This window comes from Mycteria americana, chromosome Z (genome assembly GCF_035582795.1).
Source record: "Mycteria americana isolate JAX WOST 10 ecotype Jacksonville Zoo and Gardens chromosome Z, USCA_MyAme_1.0, whole genome shotgun sequence".
NCBI lineage: Eukaryota > Metazoa > Chordata > Aves > Ciconiiformes > Ciconiidae > Mycteria > Mycteria americana.
The window spans coordinates 27,447,515-27,465,244 of record NC_134396.1 but is presented as its reverse complement, the minus strand read 5'-3'; the positions used below and the strand labels follow the sequence as shown (position 1 = coordinate 27,465,244).

The following is a 17,730-nucleotide window of genomic DNA, read 5'->3' as shown; positions in this document are numbered from 1 at the left end:
CAATAAGAAGTTTGTGGTTTTGGTTTGTAAGGAAAATGGCGACTCTTTGGTGAAGCTTCCTAGCAACTGTTTAGTGGGGCTTCTTACTTATTCATTTATGTATGCTGTTGTCACCTCTGTGAAGAATCCAGTATATGTTAAGAGGTGTAACTGTTGTAGGAACTATGTTTCATCAGGTTTAACTGAGTTTAATGAATATGGTAATCAATTGTCTATGCTGAAGACATAGAGGCAGTATGAACCATACTTGGGTTTTGTACATTAATTCAGTATATGTAGTGTCGCATATATTCTGCATATGCTAAAAAGTTGCTTTTCAGTTTCTGAAGCTAACTTGTATTTCAAAAGTTAGAAGAAAGTGATTCCAGTTAATCTCAATTTAAAATATTTACTGAAAGATCTTTTTTTTTTTGTAAACGGATGATCTGTTAGTTTCCTGAACCAAAAAAAACCCACCAGAAAAATTTTCCCTGCTATGTTGTTGTTTTTGCAATACTCTTTACAAATTACTTTTGAGTACCCTGTATCACACATGTTTATCAGTAGGTGAAAGCATTAAGTAGAGTTTAGGCCCATTTCCCAGTTGCAATTATAACTTGCACATCAGCTAACATGGGTATTACCCTCTTGTAGGGCTCTCTACAGTGTTACAGAACATTATTAATTAAACACAGCGAACAGATTGCTTGTTCTTCCAAACGCATGCAAGCTTCCTTAATACTTTAGTGCAATGTGTACAGAAGCTTAAAAATAGTTGAATGTCAAAATTCTGTTTTCATAATTGCTTCAAAATACATAATGCTGTTCAGCTCTATCACAGTACTTTAACATACAGAGCCACTACTATCATCTTTTTACATCTTTTTGATGCATTCAGCATTGTGCTAAATTTCAAGAGGCTAGTAACGTCGCTTTTCAAACAAAACTGCTTATAATCTTAATGTAGGCTGTGCATTAGTTTCTGAACTGCCTTTTTATTTCTGCTTTGAATGTTTCAGAACAATTTTCATTAGCATAGCTTTTAAATGTAAATTTCAGGCTTCTCCGGCTGCCTGTTACATTCCAGGTAGTCAGTGGAAGTCTGCTTTGTTCCTTGTGGAACAGTGGACGTTAATTTTGCTTGTATTCAATCCTTAATTTGAATCAGTTCTCTCTTCTGTCATCCAGAAGAGTGCAGTCCAGGGTCTCTTGGCTCATGAAACGAAGTGGTTGATGTTAATTTGGCAAGCTCATGTCCTGTCAGTAAAATGGTAGGCTAGCCTTTTTTTCCCCTTCTTTCTTCCTTTCCACTCTTTGTTTTCATTTATCCTCCTTTCCCTGTAGGTAACTGCTCTCCCGCGTTTACTTTCACACCCTTTTGCTGCGTGCTCAAGTATGTGTATCTTTTTCATTACAAGTAGTGAAGGCTATACCAGTCATGCTACAGTTGTCAAGTCCTTGTAATATTGCTCATAATCCTAGAAAGTGCTGTATGCAACAGCAAAATTGCCTTTTTGATAATGGAAGAATACATAGAAAAGTGTGATATCTGTCAATTTACCATGAATGGTTTCCACTACCTTTATATTGAAAAGACTCCCCCCAAGGAGTCTGGGGATCACCTTAATTTTCTTCCTGGGGTAGGTAGCCAGCATGCAGGAGGTAACTGGGCTAAACAGAAGAGCTCCTGGAAATTGCAGGCAAAGCAGAAGGTTTAGCAGTAATTAGTATCTTCTACTTCCTGTGGGGTTTGGTTACTGTTCCCGTGCCAGGTGGTGCTAACACAACATGCCTGTTTGAGTGATAGCCAGAAAGTAGGGGAGGGAAACGACATGGGATAAAAATCAAGTACGAAAGGATATCTCTAGCCCAGCCAAATCCAGGCCCAGGTGTTGAAATTTAGAAGTTTTGAAATCTCTTTTTAGGAGCTATAAAATACATGTTGTGATTACTGTGCTGCTGAATTGAAACAGATTTAATTTTAATCTCAAACAACTCCTAGCCAAAGTTTGGGCCTAGAGATCACTCTTAAGATAGGCATCTCCTCTGTATCCTCAGAGCATTTCAAGTAATGCAGGAGCTACAGGGCAAAGCCTATTACTGTGTTTTCTATCTTTGGCATCGCATGTTTGCTAATCCAGTGCTATGAGCATTAGTTTCCAGGGTATTATCTGAAATGGCTTTGTGAAATAGTAGATGGAGTATCTGTCAATGAAACAAAGTTTCCCTCTAGGAACTACATGATGAAGTGTAAGGAACTACATGATGAAAGAGTAATCATTGGAAGTGGGTCATCTTTCCCTTTTCATGAATCTTTTGGCTGTTTAGCTGAGTGGCTTGCACGGTTGCAGTGGAAAGGAGGTGACCAGCATAAATTTCATGTCTGCTTTTTAAAATTCTGGCACCTGTGGATTTTAGTGTTTTAGGAGTGTGCACAAAGAAACCAGAGGTGCAGCATGCCAACTGTTTTCTGGCAACTGACCTTATAGAAGAATGGCGGCATAAAGAGTGGAGAAATGCATATATAACACATTTTTGTTTGTTAGAATGGGAAGAATCAAATTTCAGAAGTGCAAGTTTGAAAGGGATCATCTTTAACTTTTGCGCATGCTTAGTAGAAGATGGCACGTTTCTCACCACATACCTGTCTAAAATTACTTGTGTTTCCTACTTTCCTGTTATAAAATAGGAGGAAAAAGAAGGTGCTTTTTTTTTTTTTTTAAAGCAACATCTTTCAGATACCTGTGCCTTTAAAAACTTGAAAGTGAATTTAACTTGCTATTCGTTTAACAGTATTTTTTCAAGTTGCCAATAAAAAAGTCTAACTCAGTCAGTCTGTGCTCTTATTACTGTGAAGAGATTAATGAACTTTAGCACTGAAATACAAAAATAGTTAAGTCTACTTTGAGCTAAGCTAGTAAGCTCTTTGAGGCGTGAACAGTATTTGTATCATGTATAGAATGCCTGGTTTTGGCTTTTGCATACTCCTGTGATAAGTACCGTCAGGAGTATGCAGAATGAGAGAATCAGAACTGAAGTTCCCATTTATGCATCTAGAAGTCTGTGATGGCATTATGAAAATATTCACTGTAGCAAATGATAAGACTTACACCTTTCAACAAACGATCATGCATGCCTCCGTACTTCTCCCCAGCACGTTATTGTTAAAATACCTAGAAACAAGCTGGTTTCAAGGCCAAGAGTTGCAGCTGTAGTGGGTGGTGGTGGTTATGGGTATGTCTCTGTGGTGCATTTTGGACAGACATGTGCTTGCTTCCCCTGTACTTTGTCTATGTTACTGTGCCACTAAGCTGGTGCTGACAGATCCCACTTGTTAGCATGGATGTGGCACAGCAGGAGCACAGTCACGTGGCTTTTCGCCATTTCAGAGTGTGGGCAGAGCGAACAGGGGTCATCTTGGACTGCGACATGTAGAAATGCTGGTGTGCCTCAATGCATTGCTTCTGCGTCAGAGGAAGTGTCCTGAAGGAAAACATCCTGATGGCAGTTTCCGTCTTGCTCCCGCTTAGTGCTGCAGTCGACAAAAGCATTAAGTTGGTTGGCTGAGGAGAGATTCCCCGCTAATATAAACACAAAATAAGGAGAATTACACTGGGAGTTAAAAATGGATTTGCTGATGCTAAGATAGCTCTGGAGCAGTATTCCTATCTCTAAAGCAGGAGGTAAATAGAAAGTATATCACAAGTGCCTTAGCAGAGCTAAGGACTTCTTTTCATTGCAAATTAGATAGGATCATCTCTATCTATAGAGTATGTTTAGGACTTGTGTCTGCTTTTAGAAAGCTTCCATTATAAATCATCAGAGTTTATACCTCTGGGATTGCATGAACACAGTGGTGACCTTGTCCATTCTGTCACTTGTAAAACATGCCTTTCACAGCACACCAAGAATGAGATTTTAGGTAAGTTGAATCATAATACAAAGCAACATCCAGCTACTCCAAAAGATACGGACTTTTTACAGCTGCATCTCTTCTTGAGGTTCTCAGGGAGCTAAAGCACAAGAGTAACCCTGTATTTTTCCTGATTAGTTTCCTCAGAAGATGAGAGTTGAACATACAATGCTATGTGCTTGTGAATATAGTACTGTGATAAACAGGATCATGGCACTGAAATGGCCAAAAAATACTCCACATCCTTTTTTTTTTTGCATAGTTCTTTGGTTGCATCCACAGCACAACCCTGAGAGTAGCTGTAGAGGAAGAACTGGAACAGTGAAACAGGAAAGAACTGCTTTGGTTGGCATTGCCACTGAGAAAAACCTGTGAACATGACATAAATGCCTTTATTTGTAAATAGGGGCTCTGAATAGAAGAAGTGGTAGTAGTTGGTTAATCTAGAAGGAAAAGCTATGAGTGATTAAGGTTTGGGGAAGCCAGCTTTCTTCACAATGTTTAAATAATCTCATCCAGCCCTTCCCATGTAAAATAGGCATTTTTATGTCTTGTTTCTTTAGAGCGACAAGGTGAAAACACAAGGTATTTGGTTTCGTTTTCAGGTCCGGTCATTATATGCTTGGATTTGCCTTGCCAAGTAAGAAAACAAATTCATAAAGCTTTGTTTCTATTTATTACTGATATGCATAATTTGGATCGTGGAATAAGGCTACTTTGACAAAATCACATTCAAAGGATTTGAATATCTGTCCGTAAGTGGTACATTGTCCTAAAAAAGATGATCAGTGATTCAATACCAATGTATTGGCAAATTCAAATGCAATAAAATAAACCGATATGAAGCCTCTAGGCATATTGAAACTAGGGAAGTCTTGGCGGTGGAACTTGAAACCATTTTAAACCACTTGATTCGGGTTTTCTGCACAAACTGCAGATATTATAGGCTTGTCAAAATGTTCATCCTGGCTTGTGTTCCTTCTAAGTGAATCGATGTTAACAGCTGTTTTCTTGCTTTTATTGTGAGGATTGATTCCTGCTTGTCCTGCTCAGGTTCTATAGCTAATGGTCCCGCTGAATTTTAGTTAGGCTGTCTTACCCAGAGATCTGTCAACACCATTCCTTTCCCTATTTTTCTCCAAAGTTTCAAGAAAAACTCATTTTTCCTGAGTGCTTAGAGATCACAGCTCTCTGCATATTGGTAAGCTCACCAGATTCAAGTCAGGGTGCTATACTGAAGTGCTTTCCTATTATCAAGAAAACAAAGGCACCATTGTGAAAGATAAGATGGTAAAATGCACAGCTCAGTTCATACACCTGCAAGGACATTTGAACTCCTCACTTCTCAGCTATCCATCTCCATCAACTGTATTCTGTCACTACAAATCTCTGAGCAATTGCAGACACACTGTTGAAAAAAAACAACAACAACAACCCCAAAAAGCAACAAAAAGGAATAAACAAAGTGATTTCAGAATTTCTTCCTCGCAGTGCAGAATTTCTTGCCTGGAAACCCATGCTGGTGAAAACCCAGCCGTCATTCAGGTCTGAGTCGCAATTCCAATAGGTGTTAATAGTGGAGGCTGTAGTGTGAGAGTCCTGCAGGCCTGTGTAGCATGAAGACTTTGTGACTTATGTTACTTTTCTTTTTAAAAGGTGACTTTAAAAAATGTGCTATGGCTGATGCACCTCAAATTGTCAACACAGAGCTTGAAAAGTGATCCCGCAGGGAATGTTTTTTATGAATCACTGAAAAGGAAAGCAATGAAACGGTGTAAAGTATCAGTGGCAGCTATGATTCATGGCTTCTGATTAAAGCAATGCAGGACATGCTGTGTAACAGTATGCAGACAGCAGCTTTGATATGGAAATGCAAAAATACTACAACGTATATTCCTAAAAGCAATTTTCAGGCAGGTTTTAAGCTCCAAAGTGGCTCAGACTATGGTCACCTCTGAGGTTATTTTAATTATCCAAGGAGACACGTTTTTTGTGGGTTGTTATTTTGCGGGGCTGTTTCTTGTTTTCAGAAGTCAAGCCTTTTTCTTCTCCTTCAGAACTTAGTGCTTCTATAAATGTGACCCTTTTCCCTTTCTGTTATTTTTCAGGAGAATACTGTATTTGCTGCCTCTTACCGTTACTGGAATAGAAGCTGAGAAGCAGAAAACATGTTGGAAACAATTGGTAATCTTTTTTTATTTGTATCACTATATTTTTGTGGTCATGTACACAAATCAAGTATGCATGATAGATTTAGAACATTGGTATATACTGCTGAGAGAGGTTTTGTAAAAAATATCTACTGTGCTTAGAAATACATGATGTATTTAGGGGTTTGTATTTGCAAACAAAAGGTTTACCATCATTTGTGTAGTGTATTTAATTTTTAGCCTGTTGTCTTGATTTCATTGTTTTAATCTTTACTAGAATTAAAAAAGTTCATATGAAAAAGACAAATGTTTTCTATTATGGCTATTTTTGTCACTACTTATTTACAGTGGTCTGTAGCCACAGTTCCTGTAACTGAATTTCAATGAAGTCTCTTTCACTTTTGTCACCCAGTTCTTGATGGACAAAAATGTAATTTTCGTTGGCTTCTGTTTTGTGCTCTGCCTCTGACTTCCTGATTCATAAGACAGGTTTGGGCTGGGATTTTGTTCAGAACTGAACCATTCAAGTCCTCTGTAGTTTGAACAGTAGAGAGGGATACATTTAAACCTGTTACGTGCTTGTATGTGGCTGTTTCTAAACTGCTACTGACTAGGAATGATTATCGCTACAGATACACACCGGGCCCTCCAGGCCATGGAGCGCTTACAGGCAAAACTTCGGGATCGAGGTGACATTGCAAACGAGGAGAAACTGAGCTTATTAAAGTCAGTGCTGCAGAGTCCTCTCTTTAACCAAATTCTCAACCTTCAGACTTCTGTTCAACAACTGAGAGATCAGGTAGGAAAAACAGCCTCCCAGGTGCAAGAGAAATATTTCTAAGAAGGTGTGTGTGTCTGCATGCTAAATAGTGAAATCAAGTAGCCTAAATTAAAGTCTGATCCAAAGCTTCAGGGAACTGAGGGGGACATACCCATTGACTTTTCTGGGCTTTGTTGAGGCCCATAGTTTGTGTATGTGTTTTTTATGTATATGCTTGTTACTTATCATGTGCATGGTAGGGAAATGGTGATAGGGAGTGGGGAGTTAACATAAGGCTTTCTGTCTCTGTCCTTCAAAAGGAGCATGTTTTGTATGACGTCTTAGGATTTTTTTCCTAGGGGACTTTTATTGCTCTCTTGTCTCTTGCTCTCTTGTCTTACCCTGCTAAAATGAGAATATATAAGGGAAGCTGTGGAATGTTGACTTCAAAAGGACATGAAGATCTATTTTTTTTGCATAGGAATAAAAGATCAAAGAGAAGCAAGAGCTCCTACCTCCTTTTTCCTTGCTCAGGGTTTTAAGTAAAAGTGTTACTTTTCTGCATTTCTTCATTGAGGATAAGAAAAGGGGCACCAACTTGGCTATATTGACTTGGTTATTTATTACTGTAATTTAATTTCCTTGTCAGCAAAATAAGAACTTGAAGAATACAAAAAGTAGTTCAGTAGCCAAACTGGGACTAAACTGTGTATCTGGCTTTGCAAATAGTTGTTCCTGTTGAGTCCTGCAAGATGGGCAGTTCTGTGGCTGGTATGCAGAAATGCCGAAGTGGGAGGATGCAGCCCCTGCACACGGACCTTATCGTCAGCGTGGAGCTGGCTCTGGTCTCTGACTGGACTGTGGCTGGTGAGGGATCCTCACTATCTTGACACTACTTCAGCTGTGTGGCAGAAGAGCACAATCTGGCTCTTTATTATTTCTTGTTGATCATCTTGATGCTATTTTGCACAGACCAGAAATAAGTTAGAATGGCGTCTACAGTGCTATACGTGACTGTGTGTTTCAGATTTTGCATGTTTGGTATGTAGAGACTTGATGACATTGGAGTGATTTAAAAAAATTTAGGAAGAAAAAGCTGTTCTGAGGGTTTGTTTGCTCTGCTATTTGAAAAGGAGAATTTAACAGTGACATCCAGAAATTATGTGATTTATGTGGTGATGACTCTGAGAACATGTAGTGAGGAATGAAAGCATGCCTGAAGCATTAATGGGAATTTGGTGAAAAGGCAAATTAAATTCCAGGCATTAGCTGTGAAGTTAAAGGATGCTTTGCTTTTTAAATACAGTCACCTAAATTAGTAAAATGAAGCAGCTGATACTACAGATGGGTGATTTCAGATGTATATTTTTTAAAAAGCAAATAATAATTTTACCTTCTGCGCTAACCCTGCAGGTTTATCTGTGCAGTAACTTCAGTGGCCTGTGCGTGTTGCATGGCACATATCCAGTCCAGTTGACAGGGGAGCTACTTGGATGTGAATTCCCTTCTTGATATGTGCTTATATGAACACTTGCACATGCAAATGTATGTTTCTGGCCATTCTTAGATTTGGGTCAGCTCTTCAGAAAGTGTCCTGTATTTTCTCTATAGAATCATTTCTTCCCTACAATATAACATGAGATTTTCTGTCTCTGCTTTATTTAAATGTGTATATTGAAACAGAACAAAGAATAGAATCATGAAATAGGCAGTCATGTTAAAAAACCCTATATTTCTTGGCATTTTCAAAAGCTCAGTTTTGTCCAAGGACACCTTGAGTTTTCTTTTTATGGCTGGGAAGGCACTGTGCTCTTGAAATTCTTGAAGTACAGGTTGGTGAAAACTGCAAGGCATGTGAATAGTGACCAGGGTTTTTGGCCAAGCTGTGCCAGTCTGAGGAAGGAGACAAGTTGTTTCCTAAGCACTTGCAGTCAGAGCTATGTTTGAGACAGGATGACAAGTGGTGCTGAGCGGTGCAGTGGCTAGGTGTTGCAGTCTCTACCCACTCGAGACTCAGATGGCTAAATGTTTTTGATATTTCACAATGAGCTGCACTGGAAGTTGAGTGGGGGTCTGTGTCTTCTCAAGCTGAAGTGTAAGTGACAGTCTGTTAAACAGCTCCTGTGTTTTTAATTAGTTCATGAGTTTTTAAAGAGCAACAAGACTATTGCAAAATTCTCAGGAGAAGGCCATCTTTTATAGGAAAGTATAGATTGAAAGAGAGGATGGAAGCAGAGAAGCAATAATGGCAGTTTACTTTCTAAGTCAAACTGATTCCTTGCAAGCATCCCAGCAGAAGTAGGTCACTAAGTGAGACCTACTTGTGGGCCTGTAGTGGCCTCAATAAATCTGAGGGTAGGATGTATTCCTGTCGTGAGGTACTGTGTCTGGAAGGCATAGAGATGATAGTGAGAGCCCTGTCTTCTGTTTGTGCAGTGAGTGTGGAAAATGAGCTGGTAAATCTTGCAAACGTCTGTCATGTTTTCCTAGCAAAAAGTAGGATGCAAATATGCAGTTTTAACAGACAAATATTCCTTGCATTCCAGTGAGAGTTACTACCATTTTTTATGGTCTGAAATAGTAGACTTCCTTTTCTTTTTCTTCCTACAGATAAGTGTTCTTTTAAGAACCAAAAGATCTGAAAAAGTGTGTATTTCTGCATGCATGGAGGTGTTTCAGATTTGCTGTCCCATTTCCTTCAAGCTTCTGTGTGTTAATTGGAAATTGATCCCCATCATTGTTCGCGCGTGCTTAACAAGAGCCTCTTGTGTTTGCATTTGTGTACTTGCAGTGGTGCGGACTGAGTGGTATGTTGCTTCATCTGGATGTTGGTGGGGCATGATGCTAAAGTCAGCAAATCTAATGCTGTGGTGCTTATTGGTAGGTGCTTTAAAGTTGGGTTTTTTTTCCTTAAACGAGCAAGCAGGATTTTTTTGCACTGCAAGTCTGTTATCGCGAAGTTAAGAACTGGAGTGGGAAAAGTCTAGGGACAGCAAAGGGGTGGTTTTTTGAGAATTACTGTCCTGACTTCACTAGTCACTTGAGGTGAGGAGCCCTGAAGGAACCAGGTTTTTTGCTGCCTTTTTGTACCCTTATTCTTCAGTGAATGCTTGTTTTCTCGTGCCGAAGAGTGGTCTCGCTGCTTGAGGATAAGGGAATGACAGAAAAGAAAAACAGAGATTGTGATGTTTTGAACTTTTCAATTATATTTTCTTTTCTTTATAAAATATTTTAAAGAAAATACTCAGACCGTGCTGGCAGTCCTCTCCCGCTTCTCCTTTCCTTTTTGTCTCTCCCTGGTCCACCTTCTCCTCCCCTCCTCCTCCCGCCTCCACTCCACTCAGGGCTCTGCCAGAACAAAATACCCTTCACTTGGCTGGGCTGCATTCCTCAGATTTTTTTTGCTTGTGAGTTTGACCATAGTTTTTCATTCACAGTGCAGTAGTGGGGAAGAGTCCCCCTGCAGCACAGCACATACTAGTTTGCATGGGATAGGTGGGTGTCAGCGCTAGAGCAGATGTAGGGAAGAAGTGGAGAAACTGTGTCTTTTCGTATTGCCTGTGAACACTTGCTTAACCTTGTGGTTTGCACAACTAGAGGAGACCTTTAGCTCCTGTGCTGAACCCCTTTCTGCAACAGTGCTGTTTGCTCTGTGTTTTGAAATGAAATGCTTATAAGAAATGTTGATTTGGGATCTGCTTCACCCACCCCGAGGACGGAGATGTAACAGAGCAGCCAGCAGGGTGGTGCTGGAGTGGTGCCGGTGCCTGGTCCCGAGGAGCCCGGTGGCTTTCGCTGCGGCGTGGGCGTTGTGCCTGCGGGGAGTGCCGGGCAGGGCAAGGCGCCCAGCTGCGTTGTCCTGGCTGCTGCCTCCCTGCAGGCCTTGCATGGCGGCTGGCTTGCGCTTCATCCCTTCCAGCGCAGTCGCTTTGCAGCCAACCTTTTGGCTACTCAGGATGCTTGCAGTCAGCTGAGGTACTGGCTTCTTGGGGTCTCCAAGGACGGGGCTCAACGGCTGGAGTGCAGAAACACCAAGAATTTGTTCTTGTCCAAGTTGAGACCTAGCAATGCTGATTACATTGCTTTAAATGTTGATGTGCTGCAGACATGGCTTGGGTAGCTCCTTTTTTGTTAAAAAATATCTTGAGCAACTGCCTGTAAGCACTATTTGATTGCATTTAACGTCTATCTCTGTGACTGTAATGTAAATTTTATCATACACGGTGGTATTTGTGCATTTTTCTTTTTGTCTTATGCCAAATTATGTCCACATTGCAGATGTTACATACAGTAAGGAGAAAGCCAATCAAGTAAAATTAGCATAAGCCAAATTATGAAACAAAGCAATATTCTTTCATATGGTACTTATACATTCACAGTGCTATAAAGCTACTTCTTGATGGAATTACAGTGATTTTATTACTGCAAAGTAGTGGAATTTGTATGTTATGAAAAATATTTCATGCAACCACAAGAGCATCATCTTTCTAAGATTTCCACTTGTGGTTTATTGCTCCCCATGGAATGACCTATACTTCTGTGGTTAGCAAGAATACACACCAGTTCTTCTCAACTTTTATATGCTATAAGCCTGTATTTTGGGAGGGATGGGGAAGAGAGTGGTCATCATGTTTCTGCTTGTAATTTGTCTGGGGGTTCTGAACTTCTACCTTTAGGATCATTATAAATGTCATTATACAACAGAAATGTTTTTCAAGTGTGTCTGTGTGTTTCGGGAGAGGAGACATTCTGAAATCTAAGTCTTTTGCACACACAAAACTTTATTCTGTTAACAGTTTGACATTTTTTTCTTAGAGTTTTGTTTTTTTCTTGGAGTTTCACAAGTCAGAAGCCACTTTAGGTGAGGTAGGCTTCCTGTGTTAGGCACATCCTCCATGGAACATGTAGCTGTGTTTGTTTAAAACAGGTGTGCTGAAAATGAGGTGTTGCTATCAATTGCTATTGAAGAGGTGGTGTTTGATACTGCATTGTAGCTGTGCTGTAATCACAGTTATACTGAAGATTTGAGGTGAAGCTTTTTAAAGTTCTAGTTAAACTGGTGTGGATGGGAGGGTTATTTTTGCCTTCTCCTGCTACATATAGAAAGCAGCACTTCTTTTCAGTGGTGTTTCCAGCCATCATGCAAATAAAAAACATCCAGTGCCTTCCGAATAATGGAGTTAATAATTAGTTGTGGAAAATGTCTTAGAAAAACATGCACAACTTCGATCTTCTGGTTTGGAAGGAAGAAGGAATGGGAGAGGTCAGTCAATTTCCATATGTTTGCAGTGATGTCCCAGCTCATCACAAGTATACAGAAGGGACGAAATGTCAGACTGAGAAGGTGGACACTATATTGCTAGTTTGAACAGGATTTGGTGTATGAAAAGATACCATTTAGAACTAAAATACGAATCGGCCTGGTGCTACTTCTATTTTATAATGGGGATATGTGAGTTTTCTACCAGAGAGAAAAACATAAATCCCTAAGGAGACTGTCATATCTTAATTGAAGAACTCCTTCAAACTTACCAGGAGAAGAAAATGGTTATACTGGGCACGTGTTCAGGTGGAAGTTAATGTGCCTGTTATGCCTAGCCTGCCATTTGAACATTACAAACAGTGAAATGAGTGAAAAGCAATCCTCTGTTAAGCAGTACTAGCAGAACATATGTAGAACATAGTACAGGATGGGCACAGAGCTCTTCTGCATACTGAAGATTGTTCTGTATGGGATATTGAGCGGTACAAGAAGTATTTTAGATTCAGAGAAGGCACATAATACAATTCATCGTAAGGGCAATGTGCCATACTCAATAACCTTTTATTTTTGATATGTAGCTCCATGTTTTTTCTTTGCTATTTGTGCATACAGGAAAGTGTTTTATTGTATATTAGAGAAAAACAATATCATGATGTAAACACAATTTGTATCACTCATGCTATACCAAAATTGCCATATTTTAGGATTACTGTGGCTTGCTTGATCTACTTTTTGTGTATTACATGATTTTTCCAGTGTTGCAACTTCTTCCCTGCACATTTCTGTGTATAGGAGTGCTGTAGATACAGGAAAGACATTGACTTTTTATCCAGAGAGAGGTTTCATAGACTGGGGTTGTCTCTATGTTAGCAGTCTGCACACCATGTGATAACATGGCAAAAGCTTAAAGTGAAATTCATGAAGGAAGATGGAAGGGAAGTAGACAGTGGAGGGGGGGCACAGCAGCGGTTCCTAAGCTACAGTCAGTTTCTGTGCCTTAAAGTTCTGTTTCTGTCCTTTTTTGCCTGCATGGCTCTTTCTTTGTAAAGCAGAAGGGGTTCTAGCTTTCTGTATATAGTCTCAAATTTTGCTTTTAACATTATTTTAGGATTTTCCTTCTTTTCCCTTTTTTGTCTTAGAAGATCATTGCATACTCCATTCAGAGCAGGAAATTCACGCACAGTTGGGTTTTGTAGGACTATCAGTAATACCGGTGACCCTTCCACTTCTGCCATCCTGAAGGATGAAACCTCAGGAAGCTCCTGCCACATTAAAAGGGTCCGAAGACAGAGTAATGCTGTGTTTAGAACAGTGCTAAATGAAATTGAAGGCACTTCATGTATTTTTCTATAGGTTTAATCATATTGACTGGGGTCATTACCATTCTCAGCTGCTGAGCCTTGCCTATTTAGTTTGAGGTTACCACTCCAAAGGCTGCACCGAAGAGGTTATGTGCGCTCTCACTAATCTAAATTGGGCAAAATCAGTAGGTTTTGCTTGTGCTATGCTGTTGCTTGTTTAGGCTAACCTTGCTGGCTTTGCCTGAGCAGGTGATGAGTTCTCTAGTGACTCCTTTCACCAAGCAAGCTCTGAGGATGGTAACCTGCAGCAGGAAGGGCAGTTCAGTGCTATTTTCTACAGTGAGCACTGCAATTTAGAAAATGAACGTATATCCGTGACTTAACTAACATTTGTAATATCAGACCCATATACTATGGCCTTTGAGTGCACATGAGGAGGAACTTGGGTTTGTATCTTGTATACTCTTAAGCTGCTTTATCTTGCTGTTGAAATGTAAAAATGTTTTTAAATAGAAGCAGTGCAAGACTGGCTAATTATAGTGGTGTTAGATACTCTTACAAGTAATAATTTGACCCATGACAATTTTTTTGTGGGAAGGAACATGACAGTGGGATGTATAAGAAGATTTGAAGGTGGAGGAGGACAAGAAATGAAGCACATTAATTGACCAAGTTCAGTGATATACTTTTATACCTTGAAATGGATGACATTGGGAAGGTGGAAGTGAATTAACCTATTATATGGACTCATGCAGATAAGAAACATGGTATGGCATAGACTTCATTAGTTTCAAATCCATGCATATAATGTAAGGGGAAATCTTGCGTTCACAGAAGGGCAGAATTTGATTATGTCTCTGGGTGTTGTTACATGTAATGAACTGTGAAACAAGGCTTATCTACCTGTGCCTCACAGGCTTGCTGAAATGACTGTATGTGATTAAAGAAAGTGTATGTGTACACATTTTAGGCATTATGATTTGTTTGAAAAACAACCCAAGTGATTCCTCACTAATATGGACAACAGAACGTAATCACTGTGATGAAAATCACTGAGTTTCAAACATCCTGGTTTTCCTCTTTCCAGTTTTTTATGGCAGAGTGGGCTAAGTGCTGTTGAGGACCTTTCTTTCCAGTGCTGTCTTGTGGTATTTTTTCTGTAACTTGAGGGTCTTCCCAGGTACATAAAATGTTTAACAAATGACATTTGTTCTATTGTATTTTCCTAAAGCACCCAGATGAGAAGGAATTGTGTGATGGAGAACAATACTGACCTTTTAATGACCAGACTCTTGGAAGAATGATATGATAAACCTAATGGAAGTAGCATGCTTAAACAGTTGAGACTGGTGCAGTAGACATTTTAGAATACATTTACAGTTTTGAAAATTTTTGTTGATACTTGAAGTTTAAAAATAAGGCTTCAAGGAAGGAGAATCCCAGGCTTTTGTATTGTGCAGAATGCTTGAAAATTTGCACTGTAAAACTATGAAAAGTATTTGAGGCTGCAATATTGTGGTCCTAAATTGTGGTTAGTGTGCCAGGCAAGTATGAAACAGATTGATGTGGAGTAAAACAGTGCCTGTTGACAGTCAACAGGCAAGTGGGACAACAGCCAAATGAGGGCTCCTGCTTCACCTGAGCTTTATACCACCACCAGCCATTCATTAGGTTGGCTGGCAGAGATCTGCTTGAAAATAGGTAATTTACTATGGCTGGGCAACGTGGAGAATTTTTGTACTTTCTTTTCTGCTTTAAGTGTATTGTCAAGGCTGTCTGTGTAAAGGTACGACTTTTGGTGATTTTAAAGGTACGACTGGTGATTTTAGACTTGTTCAGTAATTTTGTATTTAATTCTAGCTCATGTAGAGAGTCACATTGGCAGCCATAGTGCGTAGTGATGCAGAAACCCTGACCAGTGAAATTTGTTCCCTATGTAGCTGGTGGGGTTTCTTTCTTTCTTCATTAAAATACACATACTTTTTTTTTTCTTGTAAAATAATTGATAAATTTGTTTTTAAAAATACTGGTACTGTAGAAAAAGCTTGTTAATACTTGTTTACCTCTACCATTGTGTTGGAGTACTTCAAGCTTCTATGCTGATATGAACAAATGAATTTTAGGCAAAGTATGGAAAATAACTTCAGATTATTTTCATCAATTTGTTTCATGTTTTATGCTGATAATTCACAACTTTATATCAATTATAAATATTAAAGATATTTTTTCTTTTTAAAATGTCTTTTTGAAATTACAAATTGGAAGTTCAGATATTTTTAGCAAGCAATTGTCCTATCATGATACTCTTGGATAAGGAGGAGGTTTCTGCTGTGCCTATAAATCTGTATTGCCATCAATCTTTTACAGGTAAATATTACACCTTCTATACATTCCACTGGTGAATTTGCCCAGCTTCATGGTGTGAATGTGGGGTCCTTGCCACATAATGAGTCATATTTATTGGCTCAGCAGAATGGCAGCCCAGCTAATGTGCTAGAAGCATCCATGAGATCCATTACTCCTCAGATTAATGGGAAGTCCTCTAGTGATGACTTTGAGCAGCTGATCAGAAATATGTCCCAGGTAAGCATGTAATCTGGTAACCACGAAATGTGGATCACTGATTATCTGGAAGATTAAAATACATGTATGTTTATTTAAAAGCCGTTGAGTTATTAAGCAAACCAGAGCTCACTTGCTATATAAAACAAAAATAACCTTTTAATTTGAGGAACAAATGGTAAATGAGAAAACAGTTGGAAAAGTAGCCTTGACATTGTCATTGCTGAGTTATTGTCCTTAGCTGGGCACTGTGCCTCTCACAGATCAGCATGCCATTATCTTTCCATGCTCATTGTAGGACTGCCGCCCTGTGCATGAGGGAGATGCTTTGTCAGAGCGTGCTCTTGTGTGCATAAATAGCAAAAGCTAGTTCTGTGACTTGCTTGGAAATAAGATGGAAAATTCCTTTTTGGCCTTGCTACGCATTGTTCTGTAATCTTACTGCTTGTCTGTGGTAGGCAGAAATGGTGTACGAGTCCCTTCAGTGGCTGGAGCTGAGAATGGCCAGGCATATGTTCTATAATTTTTCTAACTAACCTGTAATAGAGCCAGATAGGGAAAGTGTTCTCCTGTTCTCCTGGAGAGCCTTTTGCACCGTCCTACTTTTTCCCTCTTTCTGAAATTCATCGTCTTTTTGTAGTTCTGCCTGAGAGTTGGCTTGTACCCTCTAAAATTTTGTAGACACATATATCCTAGTTTAGTCACCTCTAAGCCTAAACTCTGTATATTTAGCTGCTGTTTCCTGATTTCCTCTTCTGGGCTGTAATAATCTTTATTTCTCAAATCTTTCATAATTGTCACTTTGATAGCGAGAAATCGGAAGCAAACAACTGTGTTTCAGTTATTAGCTAGTGTAGCCTTGTCCTGCTGTAGTTTTCAAATTAGAAACTCACTTCCAAGTTGTTTACCACATTCATTAATGCTGCTTTTCAACATTTTTAACATTTTTACCCTTTTTTTTTCTTCTGTGGAACAGGGTCGTCTTGTTGAGACCATTGAGCTCATTAAACCTTTAAGTGGTGGTTTGGGCTTCAGTGTTGTGGGACTCAAGAGTGAAAACAGGGGTGAACTAGGAATATTTGTGCAAGAAATCCAGGAGGGAAGTGTGGCACATAGGTAAGATTACTACTGGAATATTTTACTGTACCAAGTGTTAACATGACACTGCAATTTATTGTGTTATTGCTGTTGTTTTTGTGGTACAAGGGCACACTTCTCTCGTATTCTAAGCCATACATCATAGCAGATTTAAAATTACTTATCACTACAATTTATGTAATGTTGGAACAAGGCAGTGTATGATCTGTTCTGAATTGTTGGAAACTACAGATGGAGTTTCTCTGTGGTTTGTTTATAATACCTCCTTTCCAACAGGGAAAATGGGGAGGGTTCTGTTCTGTGTCATGGCTTTTAAAGCTAAAATACAGATTTTGCTGTCTTTGAATGCACTGAAAAACAATTTGGTGCAAAAAAATTGTTTGTAACTATCAGGGTTGCTTGTTAGGTAGGGTCCCACTGAGCAGGTGTGAAACCCAGCTTTTAAGTCAAGCAAGGCTTGACCTAACATTCTTGGACTCTTAAGAAGAGATATTCAGCTGATGTTACCAGAAATTCAGCAATAATAATAGCTTGCTGAAAGTATGCTTTAGACTTTAATCCTGATTCCACAAGTAGTGTTGAGAGAAGTAGATTTCTGCTGTAAGAACAGCCCGAGGGAGCAAACAAACTTAGTGGTGAATGGCAGCAGCACTGGTTCACTGCAGACTGGTGGGGTGTATCACTGTGTGTGGATTTGCTGATCA

The 17,730-nt window shown here is 39.4% G+C and overlaps 1 protein-coding gene across 18 annotated transcripts in view; it reads left to right on the top strand.

Annotated features, from left to right (window-relative positions):
* MPDZ (multiple PDZ domain crumbs cell polarity complex component) overlaps positions 1 to 17,730 on the top strand; it is a 137,731-nt gene that overhangs the window by 2,866 nt on the left and 117,135 nt on the right. For 15 of the 18 annotated variants that reach the window (XR_012778903.1, XR_012778915.1, XR_012778916.1 and 12 more), the window contains exons 2-5: positions 6,001 to 6,076; positions 6,675 to 6,841; positions 15,734 to 15,949; positions 16,905 to 17,044. Coding sequence is in view for 1 of the 18 variants with exons in the window: in XM_075526233.1 (XP_075382348.1) it covers positions 6,061 to 6,076; positions 6,675 to 6,841; positions 15,734 to 15,949; positions 16,905 to 17,044 (539 nt within the window). In the remaining 17 variants the exon portion in view is untranslated. Of the gene's footprint in view, positions 1 to 6,000; positions 6,077 to 6,658; positions 6,842 to 15,733; positions 15,950 to 16,904; positions 17,045 to 17,730 lie in introns of those variants that run through there. The other 3 variants (XR_012778918.1, XR_012778917.1, XR_012778912.1) reach the window with 2 other exon arrangements.